Source organism: Telopea speciosissima, chromosome 2 (assembly GCF_018873765.1).
Source record: "Telopea speciosissima isolate NSW1024214 ecotype Mountain lineage chromosome 2, Tspe_v1, whole genome shotgun sequence".
NCBI classification, from domain to species: Eukaryota; Viridiplantae; Streptophyta; class Magnoliopsida; order Proteales; family Proteaceae; genus Telopea; species Telopea speciosissima.
In genome coordinates this window covers 8,815,915-8,840,110 of record NC_057917.1, presented here as the reverse complement: position 1 = coordinate 8,840,110, position 24,196 = coordinate 8,815,915, and the positions used below count along the sequence as shown (strand labels likewise).

The 24,196-nt window shown below is 38.5% G+C and overlaps 1 protein-coding gene across 2 annotated transcripts; it reads right to left on the bottom strand.

Annotated features, from left to right (window-relative positions):
* Positions 1–17,302: 17,302 nt before the first annotated feature.
* LOC122651387 lies at positions 17,303–21,718 on the bottom strand. 2 transcript variants are annotated; one of them, XM_043844765.1, is made up of 3 exons: positions 21,481–21,718; positions 20,904–21,300; positions 17,303–17,822 (listed from the first exon to the last, which is right to left on the bottom strand). In XM_043844765.1, the coding sequence occupies exons 1-3, from the start codon at positions 21,662–21,664 to the stop codon at positions 17,534–17,536; spliced, it is 870 nt and encodes a 289-aa protein (XP_043700700.1). In that variant the 5' UTR covers positions 21,665–21,718; the 3' UTR covers positions 17,303–17,533. The 2 variants fall into 2 exon arrangements, with proteins under 2 accessions (XP_043700700.1, XP_043700698.1); XM_043844763.1 differs by having other exon boundaries at positions 17,380–17,822; positions 20,904–21,297; positions 21,463–21,718.
* Between the last annotated feature and the right edge of the window lie 2,478 nt (positions 21,719–24,196).

The window sequence follows — 24,196 nt, the reverse complement described above, 5'->3', positions numbered from 1 at the left end:
AGGCTGAAAACCTAGGATCCAGTAGCAACCGTCAGCTTCTATTGACAGAGAAGAAAAGTGACTTATGATGGTATTTTGGGAGGTTTTTTATTGGGGTTTTGTAGACAGACTTTACATCAATTTGAAAGCTCAATTATGTGACTATTTACATTCTAATTTATAGGTTTTGGGTGACTGATATGGTGCTGAAACCATTGGGAGATTCACATACAAATATCGAGTTAAACGTTTACCTTAGAAACAAGGTGAAGGAATCATGACTATGTACTTTATTGAATTTGTTTATGCTATGTGATGGAAATGAATGAATGTTGTATGAACTGATAAATATCACAGCAGGATTTAGGACTAATGAGAGAAGACACACACACATGCAGCCACATGTCACTTCATTATAGCTAGATGATCAGTATTATGTGTAGTTCCTTTTATTATTTTGTTCTACTTATATTTAGGGCCAGACAATCTTATTTTTTTGTTGGGGTTGTAGTTATATGGGTAGTTATTTTAGGAAATAACTGTTTTTTTTTTTTGTGCAATGTTATGAGGCCCTTTGTACTCATCATGGAAAGACAATGAAGGAATGAATTGGAACTTGTGAGATTACTCTCTTTTCTGCAGCATGAGTGACTATATACAATTCTTGGAGTGAATCCAAGATGGTGTTAAGCCAAGATGATCTTCTTATTTCTTCTCTATATTCTTCTACTATCCGCTCCTCTTTTTCAAACTCAATATCTACTGCAAACCATCCCTATTGATCCCCAAATCTAATATTTTCATTCCATCATATTTCTCCTAACCTCCATTCTCATTTCCTAAGACCATTCCATTTGTTCTTTCAAATACAACAGCCAATAAACCCCAATAAATCATGCTTATTGGCTGGAATAGGACTGATTGTGATGAAAAATGTGGTATCCCAAATTTCTCTTGACCCTCCTTAGCCAAATCTCCAAGAAACCTAATTTCCCCTTCTTGCCTAGACTTGATTATTTCTAAATTTCTTACTAGTTCTGGTATCAGTCCCGAATTTTCCAATTTTTATCTCAACTTCAGCCCCCAAATACCTTGGATATTCTTCTACCAACAACAAGGAGGCCTTGAGGAAACAATCTTTGGAGTTATGTAATGATTCAGCGCTTATTCACAGCCTTCTAACCCATGAGGTGGCAAAGGAAGGTACTGATCTATCATGTTTCTCTTATTAGGTTTTCCTTTGCACACTTAGCATGAAATTCTACACATGGTTTGTTGATTTCTTTATTTATGGCTATACTTGTTAAGGATTTCTGCATGTATGCTGAGAAATATGAGTTTGATACCCTTCCCATCCTTCCTACCTTTTAGTTAGGATAATTTTCAACGTTCCCAAACCTATCCTACGCCAATTCGTCTCATCAATTTTCACCATCTCATTATCTGTTCTAGTATAACTAAAGTTGCACGGATACACTCCATCTTCGTTCTACTTATCTTAAAACATTTTAAATCCAAGGATGATCTCCAAAATTCTAACTTGGCGTTAATCCTTTGATGTGGATCCAAGCATGGGCTAAAGAAATAGAAAGTTAAACTTAGCAACTGTTTGGAAAATAGTAACTAATGGAAATAGAAACTGAATGAAATTAGAAACTACTAAAGGCTTTATAACTTAGCCTTCTAAACATGCAAAGATAACCAAATTAGAAACTACCTAATATAAACTGAAAATAGAAACTAAACTATGGCAGCATTAGGAGATAAACTTCCTCCACTTGATGGGCTCACAAGATCTTCTAAAAATCAATCCTAAACAAGGCAAGTTTTGGCTTTGACACTGTTCACGTGAACAGTGTTTTAGTCTTCAACTTGGGTCTTCTAGAAGGATTCCCATCAAGGCAATATGGGTTGTGACACTGTTCACATGAATAGTACACGTGAACTGTAATTCCTGACTCTTCTCTTCTTCATGCTTCGATCTACATCAACTCTCTCCCTCTTAGAAAAAAAAAAGAGTAGGACTGATCTTCGTGTTGTGCACATCTATCTTCAGCCCGTAGCAGATCAAAGCATGAAGAACAGGACAAAAACAGATTTCAAAAAGAAAGTTACTGTTCACATGAACAGTACTAGAGGTACCGTCAGAAGAGTTGTAGGGATGCAGAAGTTGAACATGTGGAATTTGTTATTCCACCAAAGTACACTAAAAAAGGCAGTACCCAGTGCACAAGGCTCCCGCATTTAGCAGGGTCAGGGGAGGGTCAAATGTACGCAGCCTTACCCCTGTTTCCAGGACTTGAACCCATGACCAAGCATTTAGTAATTCCACCAAAGTAACCTGAAGAACAAATCCCACATCTTTTGGACTACATTCGTATCTTCAAAGAACTACCAGAGTTATGCTACGGGCTGAAAACATCAGTACACAACACAAAGATCAGTCCTACTCTTCTCAAAATTCGAGGTTGAATTTTTTCTAAGAGGAAGGGAGTTGATATAGATCGAAACATGAAGAAGAGAAGAATCAGGAATTACTGTTCACATGATACTATTCACGTGAACAGTGTCAGCCTATATTTGCCTTGTGTGGGGATGCTTTTTAGAAGATCTTGTGGGCCCATCAAGTAGAGAAAGCTTCTATTCTAATGCTGCCATAGTTTAGTTTCATATTGAGAAAGTAGGCTTAAGTTTCTATTTCCTTAAATTTCTAATTTAGTTAAGTTTGCATGTTTAGAAGGCAAAGTTATAAAGCCTTTAGTAGTTTCTAATTTCATTCAGTTTCTATTTCCATTAGTTACTATTTTCATTAGTTTCTATTTTCCAAACAGTTGCTAAGTTTTACTTTCTATTTTGTAGCCTAGCCTCAGCCTATATAAAGGCAGCTATTGTAATTGATTGAAACAAAATTAATGAATGAAATTTTGAGACATTCTTGCACTCGATTATGGGAGTAAAACCCCTGTTCAACAGCTGGGATTGCTGTGGGTGAAAGACCCATGCTGAGAGAGCCATTCCCCCACCCCACCCTACCCTACCCTACCCTACCCCACCCTACCCTCTTCTCTTCTCTAACTTCTCCTCCATTGCAATCTATACCCTGTTGAGTTGCTGCTACCCTGTGATCAATACTAGTGCTGTGAAAACTCAATCAAAGGCTGCAAACAACTCCATAATCCAAGGCTGAGCTGCTACTGCCTCCTCCATTTGAGTGAAGACTGCTGCTGTTGCTCCTCCTGGACTTGAGTTCCTGCTGCAACTTTAAGGCTGCATATCTCCACCTTCATCCATCAAAATCTGCTGGGTTTTTGAGCATAGAACCACACCATCAACCCCTCCATTCGATCCCCACTTCTACCCCACTCCATTGGCTGGAATCCTCCATATTCACAAACCTTCTATTTTCATTCCCCCTTCATAACTTTACTTCTGTCCATCAAAATTACACCAAACTTGCTGCAGATCACCTACTCCACAAGGCCTCCACTCGATCCTCATTGGAGCCCAAACAAAGTACTGGTTTATGAGATAAACCTTAACCTTCTATTTTGGTGTTGCTGCCATATCTTCTATTTCAATCCTCAGAATCAAGTGAGATTTTCAGCAGAGCTTCTACTCCATACAAGCACCAATCGACCTGAGTTTGATCCCTTTCCAAGGGCTGGTTTGGTTCTTATATACTAAGTTACTAATTCTGATTTTGTTTCTAATTTGATGTTCTGCTGCAACCTATCATCAATCCTGCTATAGAGTGGTTCTTAGCTGAACCCTTTCTATATTATCCTTGCTTTGGTCTCATCTGCCAATACAATATCATCAACAAAAAGCATACCCCAAGGAACCTCATCTTGAATGTCTCTGTTATATCATCAATGATAAGCGCAAACAAATAAGGCCTTAAAGCTGATCCATGATGTAACCCAATTGTAATTGGGAATTCACTACCTTGACCCCCCATAGTTCTTACACTAGTCACCACACCATTATACATACCTTTAATATTGTCCACATATTTACTTAAAACACTTCTCTTCTCTAGTACTTACCATATTAACTCTCTAGGGACTCTGTCATAAGAGTATTCTACGTCAATAAAGAGCATATAGAGGTCCTTTTTGCAATCTCTAAGTCTTTCCATGAGTCTTCTAAGTAAGGAGCTTCTACAGTGGATCTTCTTGGCATAAAACCAAATTGGTTCTCCGTAATAGTAGTTTTTTGTCTCAGGTGGGTTTCAATAACCCTCTCCCATAATTTCATAGTATATCTCGTTAGTTTTACGCCTCTATAGTTATTGGCTTATTACAACTCTGAATATCACCTTTATTTTTGTAAAACGGAATTACAATGCCTCTCTATTCATCTGGCATTTTCCTTGTGCTCATAATCTTATTAAACAACTTGGTTAGCCAAGATAAACCATAGATTCCTAAGCTATTCCACACTTCTATTGAGACCTCATCTAGCCCTAGTGCCTTACCTACTTTCATCTTACTTAAAGCTTCTTTTACTTCATACACCATAATCTTTCATACATGTCTACGACATGTGATGTCTTAATGGGTAATGTAGGCTTCTAGGACACTATTACCCAAGATGTATTCATTTTAAGTAGGGTGTAGACATAATTTTCCCTCTCTCTTTAATGCCCTAATCCCTTTTTATTATTTTAGCATCTTCATTTTTAATACATCTAACATGATTGAGATCTCGACTCTTCCTTTCCCTCATTTTAGCTAACTTACAGATAACTTTTTCCCCTTCCTTTGTGCTCAGATTGTTATAAAGATCTTCATATTTCTTCACCTTTGTTTTTCCAACAATCTTCCTAGCTTCAATTCTGACAGATTTATATCTTTTTAGATCCTCTACATCCTCAGTCCTTTGCCCTGTCTTAAAACTAGCTTTCTTAGTTTTAATGGCTGCTTGAACCTCATTATCCCATCACCAAGTCTCCCCAGAGCAATGGTGTTTTCCTTTCGATTCGCCTTGGACATCTTTAGCAACCTTCTTAATACAAGTACTCATCCCGTTCCACATCGTATTAGGAACATATGATTCTGCTTAATGAAGAACACTTTATCAGTAAATAAGCTCACCTTTCTTACGATATTGCATAATGAGGAACATATTCATGACCATTAATCTATGTTGTGCAGTTAGGTACTTAGGTTGTCCCCTAGTATAACCTTACAATCCTTACATAACAATCTATCGGACCTTCTAGTTAGGAAGAAATCTATTTGGCTACTATGACCACTTTTGAAAGTAACTAAATGCTCCTCTCTTTCAAAGTAAGTGTTTACAATCGATAAATCATAACAACAACAACAACAAACTCAGCCTTATCCCAACTTAATGGGGTCGGCTACATGGATCCAAACAAAACAAAGTAGGAAAGGCAGAATTCTAAAAAAAAAAAGGTGGGGAAAAGAGAGAAGGGGGAAGAGATGAGAGATGAAAATGGAAAAGGACAAATGAAAGATGAAAAATAAATAGAAAAATGAACGATGAAAGATGAAAGATAGTAAGAGAAAAGAGGCATCCCCAGCCCGTCAAGAGAATCTCAGCTAATGGGGTCTGCGACATGGATCCTTGCCCTCTAATAGGCTCTATCTGAGGTCATACTTGGGACAAGCCCTAGCCTAAGCATGCCCTTCCTCACCACTTCTCTTATGGTCATTTTAGGTCTGCCCCTAGCTCTTTTAGCTCCTTCAATCGAAATCATATCACTCCTCCTTACTGGGGCGCCCCTAGGCCCCCTTAAATATGACCATACCACCTTAAATGACTCTCTCATAGTTTGTCATTGATCGATGCTACCCCCAAGTCCGATCTAATATGTTCATTCCATACTCTATCCTTCTTTGTTTTTCCACACATCCATCTTAACATCCTCATCTCTGCTACACAAAGTTTATCAATATGGCACTTCTTAACAACCCAACATTTTGCCCCATACATCATGGTCGGTCGAACAACAGCCCTATAAAACTTTCCTTTAAATTTTAATGGAATACGTCGGTCGCATAGCACTCTGGACGCACCTCTCCACTTCATCCATCCCACTTTAATCCTCTGTGACACACCATCCTCTATGTCACCTTCTTTATTTATAAGAGACCCCAGATATCTAAAATAGTCATTTTGTGGCATCTCTCTTTCCTCAATTTGCTCCATACCAATATCCATCATATTGTGACTAAAATTACACATCATATACTCTGTTTTCGTTCTACTAATCTTAAGGCCTCTTGTTTCCAAGGTTGCTCTCCATAGCTCTACCTTAGCGTTAACCCCTTCTTTTGTCTAATCTACCAAAACGATATCATCGGCGAAGAGCATGCACCACAGGACCTCATCTTGAATCGATAAATCATAAGCCACAGCAAAATCTAAAACTAAGATCCCCTCCCCATTCCTCTCTCCAAAACCATATTCTCCATGTACACCTTCATAGCCTCTACGATCTCTCCCAACATATCCATTCAAATGACCCCTTATAATAATATTTTCTCCTTGACTATAACCTTGCACTAATCCATCCATGTGTTCCCAAAATTGTACCTTACTACTTTCATCCAATCCTATTTGGGGTGCATAAGCACTAATTATAGTGACAAACTCTTTCTCCAACACAAGCTTGATGGATATAATCTTATCCCCAAATCTTTCAACATCCACCACATCTTCTTTAAATCTTTATCCATTACTATGCCTATTCCACTTCTATTACTTTTATCCCCCTATATACCAAAGTTTAAAGTCGTCCAACTACTTGACTTTTTAACCCTTCCATCTAGTCTCTTGAATACAGGTTATGTTAATCCTCTTCTCCTCATAACATCTATAAATTCTAGATTCTTATCCGTTAAAGATCCAATGTTCCAAGATGCTAACCTAATCGTAAGCTTTTGGACTAGCTTCTTTACCCATACTTGTCTACAGTGCGAGAACCCTTGCCTTCCTTGTCATCACATATGAGCGTTGACGCAGTGTGACACTTACAGGGGACACCCTAGCTAACCCTTGCTCACTTTTCACTACAACCGGGTCATAGTGTAGCACATCGCTTGTTCTGGCGGGGAACGCCTTAACTTAAGGTTGATAATATAAGGTTCTAGAATCCATGTTAAAAGGGCTTCGCTAGGGTTTTTTCTAGTGCCGGCTGCCATCCTGATGCACCAACCCTCCTTTATCCGGGCTTGGGACCGGCAGAAAATGCTGGCAGATATTTGAAAAATAAGCAAAATTACATAATCTCCACCCAACTTTTAAATAAAAAGATTATCCTGTCCTAACATACAAGATCTGAACTAATACTAGTAAGAATTAATGCCAACCACACGATCTGAATCGTGGATTGATCCTGCAATAGTTAGGCCTAATAATATTTCACTAATCAGAGAAGAACAAAGTGGAGGAACAACTCTGAATATGGGTTCAGCCATCACCCAATGACTAATCTTCACTTTTACAGTTTTACCCTTCCAATCACCATGGAACAACAACATCATTGATACTTGAAGGTGTCAACGCTTCACAGAAAAGTAACGAAAATAGAAACCAAGAAGAAGGAAGATATCTCATCAACCCAGTAGCAAGAGCAGAGACTGAAGGCTTCATCCTTACCTGAGGCACTGTTCTGTTGGAGTTCTACTGCAGCAGGTCTCAGTCCTCAACTTCTGTTCTGGCCAACAGATTTATTCCCTATTTTGAGAGTGTAGTTCCCTCATTGGGTTCTTCCTTTGACAGTACTCTCAGCCATATCCAGTGACTGGATTTTCCTGTGGTCTGCAAGTGGTTATTTTCTCTTTAGTTTCTAATTCCATTCATAGGTTGTTGTACCACATCTAGCCATTAGACCTTGGTGATTCTCTCAAGTGTCAAGCTACACACCTAGCCCTTCCATCAGCTTGAGTTGTGACTCCATCTACTGTTTCCATTGGCTTGGGTTGTAAGTTTAAATATTCTCTGGTTTGATTTGCAACCAAGGATAGTATCAGTATCGTGTATTGTATCGGTGGGGTGATTTTAAGAGACGTATCGTATCGTATCGGAGATGCACATAAAAATGGTCAAGATATACATGGAAATACACTTTTAGAGCAAAAAAATAGTATAAATAAGCAATATATAACATGTATCATGCATAAACACTAAAATGGAGAACAACGTATAATGAGACAAGTGCATTCAATTGAAATTGTTATAAAGGATGGGGTTTCTTACATGTAGTAATAGTCTATTGTATAATGAGACAAGTTCTATTCGTGATTTAAACAAAAAAATTAAGTTCTTTGAAAACCTACCTTTTCTGAGAACTTCTCCAATCTCAGATTTCAGCCACTTGAAGGATAGAAAGAAAGGTTTGTCGGTTGAATCTGATTCATTTTTTATGTTTCAATGTAAACCCCAAGTCAAAAAAGAGTTGAAAGCAAGTAATGAGACTCTCGGGTGGTAATTTGCGCCTTCAGAACTCGTTTCTCAGTTTTGGAATGTGAACATGAGTTTTTAATGGCCTGTATCGCATCGTATCGCGCCATATAAGCCGATACATTAGCGATACGTACCGATACTTCAATATTTTTTCAACCCCTTAACTTGACGTATCGATGAGTAGCAGTACGTATCAGTAGAATCGTATCATATTGTACCACACCATATCGGTCAATACAATGTCATGATACATGATATTTTCAAAAGAAAAAGAGATGTATCTCACTATATTGTATCGATAACGTGTGATACCGATACGTATCAGCAGATACGATACAATACGGTGTGATACTTTAAACCATGTTTGCAACTCTTGATCCAACCATCAGTTGGCTCTAATAATTAGAGAGTTTACTCTTGTGCCTAAGACCTAAATGTGGTTCCAGTTTGAGAGTATTCTATTTCTACCCCAAAATCTATGAGTTATCCTAAGTCACTATTTCTGAAACAGCAAGTTTCTTTAATCTGCCATCACTATCAATCCAACCGTTGGCTTGCCACTTTCTTTGGGGGTATAGTACTGTTGTTTAGCTTTACACTTGACTTGATTTTAAGTCTAATCCAAGCCATTATTGTGGTCATTAAGCCTCCTTTATTGCGGTAATACAGTAGTCAATAGTCCTACTTGTGGTTGGGGAAATTGCTTACTGTTTGGTGAGCATAATCCCATTATTTAGCAACTCCCATTTTATCACAAACTTCAGGATTCAGCCTAACCTGAACCATGAAACAAGCTGGTCATCGTCCTCATCAATTCTTGTGTGAGCCACCAAAGAGCCAAATTTGTTCATGTATCCAACTGTGAGTGGACCATGTCATATAGTATTCAGTTCGTCATGAAGTTGCCTCAGAAAATTCAACCTATTGTGTCTCTTAAATGGAGCATGGCCTTATGGTGAATCAAGTGCAACCTAGGTGGTGAAACCCTGGACTGGAGGATGGTGAAGCCTGGTAAAACCAAGTCATATCCCTCTACCCCTATTGCATCTTATTTTTTTCTTTTTCACCTTTCTCCTTACTGTTCTATCAATTTCCAGCAGCCTTCCTCTCTCCTACTGTGGTCATTTTAGGTAAAATTCTTTCCTTACGTACTGTTCGGAATTTTGATCGAAATTACCGAAATTTCCCTAAATATTTCAGAGTCCAAGGGGTAGCAACCTAATCCTGAAGTTTCAATTCATTTGATGTTTTATCAGCCAAGTTCTTTTAGGCTGAAGCATGAATTGTTTCATGTTCTAAGATTGAAAACGACTACTTTTGGAAATAACAAGGGCGGGCACATCATTGCTGTTTTACCAAATTACCCTTCCTTTTTTCAATTAAGTCTATATTTTCCTCTCATGTTCTGAAATCCCAGAATTATCCTTCTTCAAATTATTTTACTGTTTCATCCCAATGTTTTGTTTCTTACCCAAAAAGGTACTGAAATATTCTAAATAATTATGAGAATGCCACTGCTCCTTTATATTTGAATTTTCATCACTTTAGTAGGCCCATGGCGACCTACATCAGGGTTTTGGAACCCGGGTTTGCATCAATTGGTATCAGAGCTAAAACTCTTTGATGGAGGAAACTCAAAGCACTTTTGCTGAGATTCTTGCCTTTATGAAGAGAAACAAAATGAAACAAAACTGTCTACACCAACTCCTCAATTGGGTACCTCATGGATTGTCGATACGCATCAGAGGTATCCAATTATTCACCAGGATGCCACACAACAATTTTTAGACAGAGACTTTGGAATCAAGGTTGAGGTTCTAGAGTTTGACGGCGAGAAGGGACCAGAGAATTTTATTGATAGGTTAAATTTGAGAGGATTTTTGCTTACAAGTCCTTCCCAGATGAAAAGAAGTGCAAGCTCATCCTCACAAAATGAAAAAGAGTAGCATTGCAAAAATACCTAGATGACCCTCAACGATGGCTACATGTAAGGTCGTCTGGCCATGTGGTCCACCGTGAGCTGCAAATGGACAAATGAGAAAGATTTGCTTGATAATTTCCAAGCATCCATTTCTAGTAGTCAGATAGAGTGGAGACTCCCCACTTTCTTCGGCATCAACATCATAGTTGAGATGCCATAAATCAACGTATGCATCAATCAATAACATGGCCATTTCTTCGCTCAATTATGTGTAGAATAAGGCCTACTAGTACGTCGTAGCCTACCAACCTAGGATCTGAAGTCAAACTTCTATTTGGACTTTGATTTTGGACAATCTGATAGTGTCATCATAGTTATCAATGTGGCAAGGCGACCATGGCATTGGAGAGGGTCTAAAGTCAAGGCGACAAGGCACCCGCCTGAACGCCTAGGTAATGCCTTGATAACAATGAGTGTCATTATGTTTAAATGGCCCAAAATAGGTTGTATACCAAGTTTCATGACCAAACTAGGTCAACCCACCGAAACCATCAAATGAGTCTTCAAAAAAAAAAGTACAACAACTCGCTAAGATCTCGATCCAACTCGGTTTTTTGGCTAACCGAGTTGGGGTCCGAAACCTAGTTCTCGAACCATGGGTAGACCCAAACTTTCCTTGAGTAATCATCAACGAAGGTCACGAAATATTATGCCTCACATTAGATTTGATTGTTGAAGGACCCCATACATCACTGCTCAAATGTTTTGCAGTTCGAGTACACCCTTGCTCGAATGTTTTGCAGTTCTAAAACTCACCCTGCACTGTTTCCCGAGTACACAATACTTGCAAAAGTTCAGTTTGAAAGTTTTCACCCCCTTCAACAACTTCTTTTTGTGAAGCTCCATCCTACCTCTTTCACCCATATGCCTCAGCCGCATGTGCCACAAATGAGGTATCATCTATATCAAACTCTGCATCAGTAGTCATAAATGCTCCACCTATCACTATACTCCCTAGAAGTCTATATAGGTTTCCTGTCATCTGCCTTTCATGACAACCATAGATCCCTAAATAACTTTGAGAACTCCACCTGTTGTTGTATACCTGCAGCCATTGAAGTCTAGTGACCCCAAAGATACTAAGTTTTTCTTTAATTCTGGAACATGTCTCAAATCTAATAATGTTCTTACTATCCCATCAAACATCTTGATTTTGATTGTACCTATTCCAATAGTCTTGCATACCATATCATTCCCCATTAGAACAGACACACCACATTATAATTAGTATGTTTCAAACCAATCCCTGTGTGGACACATGTGATACAAACAACCAGAATCTAAAATCCAAGAATCAGAGAGTTGATTCTTACCAGATGATATAGAGAGTACATCTCCATCATCCCCTGCCGAGCTATGAGCCACGTTGGCTTCCTCAGATGCCTTATCTACACCTTTCTTCTTCAAGTGCGCCTTCCTCTTCATACAGTTTCTCATCAAATGACCTTCCTTTTTACAGTAGTAACAGGACAATTTTGTTTTTCCTCCTTTTGATTTTGATCGACCTCTACTACCAGATCCCTTCTAATTTGATCTCCCCCTTTCCTGCTCCTTAATATTCCCAAAGAGACCTTCTCCTTGAGATTTTGTATCACTGGCCCTCTTCCTTGTTTCATTAAACATCAATGCAGCCGTGACTTCATCTGTCTCAAGGGTCTCCTTCCCGTACAAGAGAGTCGTTACTAGGTGATCATACGATGCCGGAAGCGACGCTAGCAACAATAACGCTTTGTTTTCATCTTCAATCGAAACCTCCAGACTTGCAAGTTAGCTTATGATTTGATTGAACATGTTGAGATGTTCCAATAATTTGTACCTTCCTCCATATGTAGATAATACAACTACTTCTTCACAAACAACTTGTTTGTCAGGGATTTCATCATGTAGATGCTTTCAAGTTTTGCACATCCACCCAGTACAGATTCAAGATCCACCACATACTGTAAGGCGTCATCTGACATAATTAGACGGATGGCGCTTACTGCCTTCTCCTCCATCTCTTCCCAGTCTTCATCACTCACTTTTTCAAGTTTCTTCGACTTCCTCAATAGAGTTTTCGTCAACCCCTGTTGAATCAAAAGATCCTTCATCCTTTGCCGCAAGAGGGTGAAGTTGTTCTTCGCATTGAACTTCTCGATGCCGTACTTGATGCTCGATCCCTTCCCTACCATCATGATAGCAAACCTCAGAAAATGGAAAACCTGAAGGCTTTGATATCAATTTGTTAAAAAACAAATCCTATAACGATGCATAAAATAATGAAAATCACAAACAACAATCACACAACCAAACACAAAGATTTACTTGGTTTGCCAAGATTGCCTCTGTCCACGGTGAGATGAGATCTGCTTCACTATCAATGGGGAATAGGGTTACAGCAACTCGTCCTCACACCTCTCTCAGATTTGGTAAGTGTTGCTCTCATCAAAGAACAATCCTTCACTTACACAGACAATGGAGTTAGTGGTAAATCAATCTGCGACAATATTGGGAAGCTTGATTTTAGTGTTGTGAGCCTGTGATTCATCATATTTGGTGAAAAAAGAATAAATGAATATGGACCTCATCATCATGCACTACAAAACAAATATGAGAAGTCATTAGTTTTGAGATCAGATAGACTCTTCTCCCCATTCATTCTGCAAGCCCAGATACATTGAGAAATAGAAATCTGGCCATATGTTGGGACGTTCTTCTTATCTTTCACCCCCACCCTGGCTTCTTCATGTATCATCTTTTACTGTTGTTTCTTCCCACTGCTTTTGATGTATCATCATTTGTTTACTTTTTTCCCCTCCCTGGTTTTAATGTATCATCCTTTGGTTATTTGTTTCGGTCTTTTCTTTGGGGTCCCCCCCTTAGGCTTGTCTTTGTGGCTTTGATGTTATACTTTACTCTTTTCCTTTAAATATATTTTCCATTCAAAAAACAGGTTTAGATTTATACATCTACTGGTTTATATCCCTCTGTATTATATAAGAGAAAATATAACATTTTTTATGAAAACCAATTAGAGATATTGCTATACATCATTACATCTATTGCTCAAAAGTCCCTGTACCAGATAATAGAAAGAAATAATAATTAATAATAACAATAAACACATTTATAGAAGCGAATTAGATATATAGCGAATAACAGACGTTTGCCGCTGTAACAAAAAAACTATCTATCAGCATCAATGACAAGAGGAGAAGAACAAGATATTAAAAAACAATCATGTATCGGACAATATGGTTGGTTCTGTGGAACCAAATAACAGACCTACCTGTAATAGAGTTCGAGACCTATACCGTAGTGGATCTCGTAGTCTTCGAAGTGATGTGGTCCTTGTAGATGGTGTATTACTTCTGGATACGGATTTTATCGGCTCTGTTACCCGTCTGTGCTGCGACGAGCTTCTTGAGATCGCCGATTGTATCTTCTTCGTTGCATTTCACTTTCACTTTCTTCCCCAGTCGATCGTTCAAAACCACTTCTATCATCTGCTCCTCTGGTTTCTTCCTTGCAACTTGAATTTATGATCGGCCACGATAATTAAACAACCCTATCACACACGCACCGCCAAAAGGTATTGATGCAGTACGTGTGTTTTATGAATTTTCATCCTATCACGTATAAGCTTCGCGCTAAATTTTGCGAAATCACGCCATATCACTCGAGGGGATGAACGGCCGTGATTAGTTGATAGAATAAGAGGGAGCCGCACTATGGGGCCCGGAAGATACTCTTTCACGAAAAATAATCCTCTACAATTCCCTAAAGCTAAAAAGTGCGACAGTGTTAAGTGGAGATGCTTACACATGGCAGCTTGAACATCCAATAGTCCAAGCTCATTGACTATGTTGAGTTTGGACCGTTGGATGTCCGAGTTGTCACGTATCGACATCCCCACCTAACACTACCACACTACCTAGCTTTAGGAATTGGAGAAGATAATAATCTACTCTCACAACTTGACCATATAAGTACCGTTTTGATTCTCTCTCTCCCCTTCTTGACCATGTGGGTCCATTGTTGATGAAACTTTTTGCGTCTTGATTGGTATGGCATGGAAGATTTCCCACATGAATGTCGGCATGGGGAACCCTCTCCCTAACATATAGATTCCACATTTGAAGTGAACTCCTCCTTATGAAAGAATCACTTTCAAGTTGCAGAATAATTACGATATTTTGGATATAAATCTACACATCAAATATCAAATAATGATGTACAATTTTAGTTTACATTGTAAAGTGTTTTTTCTGAAGGCATTGAAAACAGATTGCAAGGTACTCTACATCAGCAATCAATAGTAGCTGGAATTCCTTTCCATTCGACACAACATTTTAAAGGATATTCAGCAACTTGTAACCCATTTCAGAAGTTATTCTATACATCACATTTCTAAAGAGATTAACAGTGTAACTGACTCCCTAACTACGAAGGTCTTGTCTTATGCGTGTAAGACTAATTAGTCAATATTCACTCCCTGTCTATCTGACTTATGTAACTCAGATACTTTGCTTTTGACACGTTTCAATACATAACCTTCTACTTCACCCAAATAATTAAAAAGAGTGCACATGCTGTCATATGGTGGAGTGGTAAACATACTGTCAATCCATGTTGTCTAGGGTCCTACTTGTGGATCGTAAAAATGTAACCCAAGAAGGGGGGGGGTGATGAATTGGAAATCCTTTGATAATGTCTATTAATTCGAATGATGTAGTGCAAGCAGAATATAAATATAACACACAAAAGAGAGACATCAAGGTTTACACTGGTTTGGCAAATACATACATCTATCCAGAATTCCGGGTAGTTCTAGATCTCTTCCACTATGGTGTAGCTTTTTATTGATGCTAACCAAACCATCAAAATCTCTTTTTTTATTTTTATAGAGTGGGGAAACAATTAGTTGTTTTTTTAGTTAACAACTAATCCTAAGTGTTTTTACTATACCTCACACCCAAAACTTAAATCGAAACCATCTGCCTAGGGTAGATACACAAGATAAAGATCAACTCCCTCAACCTATGGTCCTTGTTAGATACTCAAATTAGTGTAGGCAATAAAATGCTACTAAATGGATTACGAGAGGAGAAATGAGACCCATATATTTAGGAAAAATCAAAATGCTCAAAAAAAAAATTAGTCGTTTCCGACTGTTGGACCTAATCCAGTCGATCGTCGAACTAGCCACTTCAACATTTGCCAACTTTTTCTGGTTTTTCAATAAACCAGAAAAACCTCTCTACCCTCCTCTCCACCTCACAATGTGATTTCTCTTGCTTGTCCATATATATATATATATATATAACAAGAATGGAAACATTGTTCAAAGTTATACAAATTTACAAAAGGGCTTTATTTCATATACAACCCACGTAAGAAAAGCCTTCCTGTAGATCTATTATTTGCTCCATTGTAGACTTGGTGGAGCCCAAAAATTTGGGTATGTTGGACTGAGGGTCTGCTACTCACATGCCAAGTTTTAGCACAACCCAAGTTTGTCACATGGCAAAATAAGCTTTAAACATCAATTAGGGAACAAATTCTTATGAAAAAAAAAAAGAAGAAAATAAATGGATGACTAAAAATGCTAATACATAAAAGAATAGATGATTGATTGTATTTAGCATTGATTGGGATATGGTAAGCTACATCTTACTATATATACTTAACAGTCAACATCTCCAGCTAAACCTTACCATATCTACCCAACAGTCAAGTATCCATATCATGATTTCGTGTGACAATCAAAATCTCCATATCAAGGGAGAGGAATTGACACTCTGTCCCTTATATTAGCATCATACACACCTAAAGGCAGAGGAGGAGAGGAGTTTCGGTGCGTCAGTTATGTGCACGCCTTTTTCCCCTGTTTTATTTAACAAATATATTTTTCCCCATCTTTGTAAACCTCTTCTGAGCTGATCAATGGGTTTGAGCGGGTTGATTCAAAATTGCCTCTTAGAGGGTATGGTCTTTGTCTTGTTTCAAAAGCTAAGGTCATGCTCTAAGAGAAAAGCCTAGTAGCTGTAATAAAAGTAAGTTCCTAGGTTACCTAACAACGTTTGGGAGATCAAATAGAGCTGATCAATCTCCTATTTTGGCTGGTATCTTCTTGGCACATCAAGTTTATCATTGAAGATTGTATTTCTCTTTGGTCCTCCTTTGATTTTGTCAAATTCTCTCACACTTTGCGTGAAGAGGGAACTCCTGTGCAGACTGCCTTGCTTCTGTCGTAGCTCAAGGCCAGTGCAACTTGTTTTGGGGCTTTCCCCCTCCTTTGTTTCTTTGCCCGAGACTGGTATCTGGTTTCAAAGCACCCCTCTTATTTAGTTATTTATTATGGATGACTTGAATTCCCTGTTTTCTCCATTGAAGGTTTTTTATTTTTTTCAAATGGATGAGTTGAATACCCTATAAGGGATATTGAATTTGATAATAGAAAGTTGCACTCTTCAACATATATTCTTACCTTTTCACCTAATAACAGACATTTTCTTACTACGAAAAATGGTTATTCACAAGACCATTTCTTACAGTGAGTCCAAGCAGTTGGCATGTCAAGTGGGATCAAACAAACTAATTGGTTAAAGGTCCACTTGTTCAGAAATGATGATGATATTCCATTCCCTCAAGCTGGGCATCAGCACCTGCAAATAATTTAGGATTGTCCTCTTTTAGCTCTTCACACCAGCCCTTCTAATTTTCTCATTTTTTTTTTATTTCAAAAATTTCTGGGGTAAAGGGAGAAATCTTGCAGAACATCCCTGTCATTGCAGTCTTGCAATCAAAATTGTTGTTTTGAGTCATGCATCAAGGGCTTGCAGTAAGCCATGGAACAAGATCGAATACTAGCTGTGCTTTTGTAATCTGGATGCCATTTGAGTAACCAGCATTGCCAAACCCTGCTGTGGGAGAGAAGGAAAACCAGGGATATCAGTGATGAGATTACAGAATCTGAAATACAAGACAAAAATTAAAGTACCCAAACGAAGACTTTAAATTGTACAGCATATGATCTTTTTTACATTAGTTTACAACAGCATTATATGTACTAGTTCCTTGATACATATAGGAATCTACACAATCTAATTCAAAATAATCTTTTTGTTTTTATATTTAAATTCCTGCACAAATGAATCAAGTGGGTGTTGGGGTGGTTAGTAGCTTCATCATTAAAGTGAACTGGATATCCGGTGAGGTCTTGGGTTGGGGCCACTTTGCTCTTTCTGGCACCTTGATACATTTGAAACCCTGGCCTTTGTACAATTGTGTGGCAGCAGGGTTATTCACATCGCAGTGCAATGCTATGGCACGACAACCCCAGCTTCTTGCTTGTGCATCTGCTGCTGCTATAAGCCTCTTAGCTATCCCCTTTCGCCGATCCCTCTCCCGAACTGCAACATTTGATATGTATGCAATGCCAGTCCTGAGAAATTGTTTCATGCCCTATGTGAGAAAGATCTCCAGTTAAACATACAGAAAACCTTAGTAATGTATCAAAAACAGAATTTTGCTTTCCTTTTGACACGGGGCAGGGTCCGTTTTGGGTAAAACTGGCCAGTGAGGAAGGAGTTCCTGCCACACCAGCTGCCATATATTACAGCACTTTAATAATACAAATACAAGCCTTTTCCATCAAAACAGAAGCCCTGGTTTCAATTAATGTTACATTATATTTTGGGGGAATGAGGAGTGGAGGTGCATCGTACATGAGCATGCAAAGGTGCACATGCAGGACAATCAAATGATGCAAAGGTTTATACGCACATATATTTAGGAATTCGTTTTGAGTATATATTCTGGATGCTTCTTGACATAAGCTGGAGTTCAATGGTTACAGATCATCAAGAAGCCCAAAGATGAATAAAGTTCAGATCTTGTGAAAACTGGCCTCCCTCTTACTCATGGGTACTTGTAAGTTGTAACTCATTTAATGGTAGCCCTAGATGTAGGCTTTATGAATGCTCGTGCAATAACATATCCAACCAGAGAATGGTCATCCAATTTATCCGCCAGCAGATCACTGACATCAAATGTAAAATACAAATGGAATTGGTCATCAACGACGGGGACAAAGTAACTTCTTCACCGAGTATCCATATAAATATCTATTCTTTTGCTCCCTGGTTCCTGCAAATAGAATTTCGGGTTTCCCCTCTAACATAGATTAGGTCACAGATCATTAAACAAGCAGCCTGTACTCATCATATCCGAGGTTAAGGTTTTTGGTTTTTCACTAGAAGTCACTTCATGATCTTTTGTTTCGGTCATTTGCCAAGGGGAAAATAGTTCTTCTGAGATGTTATATAAAAGAGTCTGAAGAACCCATAATGGCAGGCAAAGGTTTCAATTCTTCATTTGCTTTCTAATGCGAAAATTGCAAGGGATCATATGTAGAAGGTCATCTATTTGCATCAGCATGTGTGAGGGAGAGAAATTTTACAGTAGACACCTGATATGTTTTCTTGGTAAGAATGAAGTATTATGTAACCATGAGTCATCAATTTTTATGAAGATGTATTCGTTAAGTAATTTCATATTCAAATGTACAACTACTACCATGCGTACTATGTAACCATGAGTCATCAATTTTTATGAAGATGTATTCATCAAGTAATTTCATATTCAAATGTATCTACAACTACTACCATGCAACTGTCTGTTCGTAGAGAAGATATTTCTGACACCACGTGTTTGAGGCAAAATTTGTAACTTCTTGTTCTCATTCCTCCTCTGCAAAGTATGGACATTCTTTGTGTCTAAAATAAATGCAGAGTTTAGCTAAATCTATTCTTTGCAAGACATTTTAAATGCAATTAAACATCAATCACGGCTAAACTTAGAACAAGATGGTGCAAGTAAAAGTAAGCAGGTCAGAATTACCTGCAATACTAAAGTGGAGTTCTGGTATAAATGCACATAGGAGGTGATATACCAATGCTACATGATGCCGCATCCAAATTTTCATGCAAGGGTTCAAACTTCTAATCTTCGATTCTTATCAACTTTAATCATGGCCAGATAAGCAACCTTGAAATTTTGAAAACTCCATTTGGAGTGTCTCAAGACACTTGGTATTTTGTAATAAAATAGAGCAAAATTGATTAGATTTTGAAATATTGAAAATTCTAAATATCCAGAATTCAAAACCAACCTCCAATTCTATCATTTGAAGCTTGCTATCATGGGGAATCCAGCAGTACACCCAACCATAAAACTCACAACAGTTAATCAATTCCCCTAAACCCAAGCAGATGTGAATAAAAGTATGATAGATTGGATAGAAGTATCAGTCTGCTTTGCTAATGGAAGGATGATATTACATGAAAATATTGAAAATTTCTGGTGCCAGCAAAGCATAGAATACCATTATGTCCACCACATGAGTTATCAAACACCTAGTCCAATGAATGAATCACAAATACCAAACGTTCAATCGGCAAACATGGATAGCATTGTTTTCAATCAAACTCTCTAGGGAGATGGAAGAAACTGAAAGGCCGCCTTCAGGAAGAGAAAGTATATGCAGCTTGGAGGAAAAGTACATAGGATATGCTGGTATCAATGAGGGTGATATATAGAAGAAGCTTCAATGAAACTTCTTGACTGGGAAGAACAGGGAGACAAACTAAGTACCGCCTCATGGATTGGGAAGAGGTGTACCAACTACAACTTGGAGGCTCAGATATTCTGTGTCTGGCAAATGAACCACTCCCATTTGGGAAAACGGGCTTCGTGTTACTTTTAAGAATGAGAAGCCATATGAAGGATATTAATATTAGAGAAACAAGGAATCAGATCTTGGTGTAAGATTATGGTGGGTTGCAGCAACAAGGTGTGGGAAGATTACTGGTGTGGCAGGGAAAGGCGTTGTGACCTTTGCTCTAAACATTACATATTGTTCAAGAAAATAATTATCAGCCATTACTTCGACTGATCGGCGTAGAATGGACTAGAAACCTTGTTTGAAAGATCTCTGAATGATTGGGAGTGAAGAGAATGCTTGTTGCTGCTTCAAGTCCTTGTAGAGTCCCTTGAAAAGGCACAGGTGATGAATTACGGGTTCGGAAGAAAGGGAATAAGCTATTAATTTGGTGAAGACATTCTACTTATTGCTCATCTGCAGTGGAGAGATCCCATGGCCAATAAAAGAGTTAACATAACCTGGTTCCCTCTAGAGTTGAGCCTTTTCCATGGCTTCTACCCTCGACATGGAGTTGACTACCGACAAACTGCAAGAGTACACCTACCCAACAAAAGCATTATGCACCAAGGTATTTTTCCCTTGGCTTTATGTTCCATTCATAAAGCAGGAAGTCAAGTGGAAAATGGTTCCATATACAGTCATATCTGCTGCAGAGACAGAATAGAAACGGATTTCCAGCAGAAAAGCTAAAAACAGTCAAGTATGTAGGTCTCCAGTCATAAACAAGCGTTTCATCAAAATCCACAAGTATCTGACAATGAGTTAGGTTTCCAAGCAGCGTTCAAAAACAAGCAAACTCACCTTCTCTGGCGAAGGGGTCCTCTGCGCGGAAGGAAGTCAGCTACAGTGTCTATTGTCAATATCCCAGTGACATATCCCTTATTAAAGCTGAATTTCCCAATGAAGCTTCCAACTTTGAAGTATTCCGCACCGAAGAAGTTATAATCAACGCAGCCACCAGTAACGGCAACAAGACATGTCCTTCTACAGCCAGTGGGTACAGAGAATCCCGATAGCATGGCCACCAATCGGTCAATTCTAAGGGTCAAATCTAAAGGGAAAGAGTATTCAGGGAAGAAGGAGCTACAGTGAGTCTCGGCCACTTCCCAATAATCCTCCAACCGCGCCTCCCGAACAACGATCTCGGGACAGACCGTCGGAAACAATTCAACCGCTTGACTGGCTCTGCAAACTTCTACACCGAAAATTTGGTCAACTCATTGAAATGGAAAGAACAGCCGTAAAATAACCAGTGGAGAAGATCGTAAGCTTGCTTTTTCTTAAATCTAGCAGCCAAAATTTCGTTAATTTGCCAGATTTCTATAGAATATGAAAAATAGTAAGACGAGTTCAGATGTACCTGATGGGGAAGAAGTGCAGAGACGGGAAGATCGAGAGGGTCGTTCATCATCTCCGGAGCGTAGAAGTGGAACCCGTAGTGATGGTGGTGGTGAGGGGAGTAGTAAAGGAAGCTTCTTGAAGTGGAGTGAGGTGGTTGATTTGGTGAGGTTGCTTACCAAGGTGGGAGACGGAGATGGAGATGGAGATGAAAAGATAACCATTGTTACGATCCTCTGAGATCTGTAAGTAATTGTGTATAACTATGATTGCCGAGGTGAGACTCATAGAGTCATAGTTAGTAAATTCGGGAACAACAATAATACGGATACGTATGGTAATTAAGCGGGTCATACGATAATAATATTTTTAAAAAAATTCAGTATAATAAAATGCGTACGGCAATGACATGGTATGTGTTTAATACGGTTGTTATGTAAAAATTCAAGAACAAAATTAAGAACGAGCATATTTTCACTATGCGACAAGCATGTATACCTAATAAACACAATAATAGCATCTATTGATGTGCCTAAATATGTAATTTGATTGGTTAATAAACCTAGATTCATTATAATCTTTATTGTAGAAATTAGAATGGCCAATCAAAATGGATGATTGAAAGGAATTAGACCATAAGCGAGAAATTTTCCTATACTCAAATCTCCATCAGAATAATTTTAAGTATTTATTGAAGGCAGGCCAAGGCAATTAACACCTAGGCGGATCCTAATGGTAGGAATAGAACCCAACTAGCAATCAAGAGAAATTCAATAAATAAACAAAAAGAGAAAGTTCTCTGTCCGGGAGTGTGGCCTACACCAGCACTCTCTTGAGTTTATCTCTCTCTTCCCCATATGAAAAGACACTTCTGCCCTCTTGTTTTGAGAAGGAAAGAAATAGACACATGGGAGTGCTAGCGTAGACCACACTCCCGAACAGAAAACTACTTCCCATAAACAAATTACATATTGGACTAGGTTCCAGCCCAAGAATGTGCACATGTATTTGGCGAGGAGTGCCATACTATGCTCAGTAGCAAATTTGAGGGTTGCTTGTTATCTCCACTCCTTGAGTGTCTTAGTAACACCCCTCAGTTCAAGTGTCTTGGCAACACATGTAATTTGCCTTTACCTCTTTTACCCATTTGCAAGAGTAGGAATGGAGGATATAATGTATGTTTTTGTATCAGATATAATGTATGTGTAGGGTATACTAACACATAGAAAATATGAATACGGATCTACCTTATGTATTATTACAAGAATATCATATGGTATTCGGATAAAGCGCAATCAAGTTCGCACCGTTGGATGTTACTGTATCCACATGTCAAGCTCGCAAGGCCACACCGCACTGCAATGGATTTTTTTTCCTATGGTATTGGTTGTATAGTATGTTGGAGAAATAAGAGGGAATGTTTCTCACCATTCGTGGTATTGGTTTGGAGAAAGTTGCAGGTTTCACTAAGTTGGTTCGGGAAGAATAGTTGCAATCATCGATAACCTCTCTCTCTCTCTCTCTCTCTCTCATAACTTGAATGCCTATTTTTTTTTTAACAAATAAGTGTTCAACCGTGACATTGATAGGAAAGGGGTTTGAAATTGGGGTTTTATGGAATTCACATTCTTCTATTGATTATGTAAGTGGGTGTATTTGAGGGATCAGGGACATAGGTAATTCAAATTTTAAATTATCAAGGGATAAAAAGAAGTGGAAGGTTGTTTTTTCTGGAACAATAAGAAAGAGTTTGGGATAGGTAAGCTTAAGAGTAAATTACTCTCCCTCCCCTCGATTATGCCCGAATGCTAAACACCACCCCTAGGTATTGACTAATAACTCTTCCCTCTCCTGAATTCAAAAGATTCTACCAACTGTACTCATTCCGTGAAAAAACGTTAAGTGATGACATCACCCTTAATATATTCAATAAAACCCAAAATGCCCTTATGTATGTGATATTCCAATATTACTCCTGTGCCAAGGACAGCAGTCACAGCACCATCTTCTTCCCCATGTCTCGATTCTTCTTCCATCCTCTTTTTCGTTCAGCTTTCTTCCAAAAAACAAAGAGAGAAGGAGGGAGAGAAAAAAAAAAAAAAGAGAGATAGATACAACGGGGTTTGAGATCGGTTTCTCTAGTTTTCAAAAGCTAAAAAGGTTTTCGGACAAGAAGTTTCTTCTTCGTTTGAAGAAGAAAGAGAAAGCGAACGAAACAGTGAAAACATAAGAGATCGGAAAACTCAAAGGTTTTGGGATCTACGATTCATAATTTCTCCCATATCCTCATTGAACCCTTCTCAGAACTACAATCCATGTTGGAGGAAGAGATGAATGGGTTATGAGCCCTTCAAAGAACTAAAATCACTACTCATTCCTCCTATTTTTTGAATTTCTTCGCTTCTTATTAGGGTTTTAAACCCAATTCAACGAAGAGGAATTTGGATTCAGTCAACCTCTTGCATGTTTTGACTTGGGATTCCTCTGTTGATAGAGGTAAAAACCACGATTCTCTCCTTTCGAATCTCAAAAAATTGCATCTTTTTTGTGATTTTTCCCTCTGGTACCTTCAGCTTCGTTGCGACCAAAGTTGCTGTTATGCAATCGGACAGATGGGATTTTGAGTCTAATTGAGATTATCTCAGAACCCATCTGTCTTGTGGACTGCTGGGTTTGGGTGCTCTTCTTCATGTTTTCAACAACCAGACTGGGTTAATACTTCTGTGTTTATGAATGTTTACAAGAGTTTTTCCTTT

What these genes read in the sequence shown, in the direction of transcription:
- LOC122651387 (XM_043844763.1), bottom strand. Translation starts at nt 21,664, where the DNA reads ATGGTTATCTTTTCATCTCCATCTCCATCTCCGTCTCCCACCTTGGTA. An exon ending in CTGCACTTCTTCCCCATCAG is followed by an intron (nt 21,298 to 21,462) that starts GTACATCTGAAC and finishes TTTTCGGTGTAG; the next exon opens with AAGTTTGCAGAGCCAGTCAA. An exon ending in GGACCCCTTCGCCAGAGAAG is followed by an intron (nt 17,823 to 20,903) that starts GTGAGTTTGCTT and finishes ACAATTTCTCAG; the next exon opens with GACTGGCATTGCATACATAT.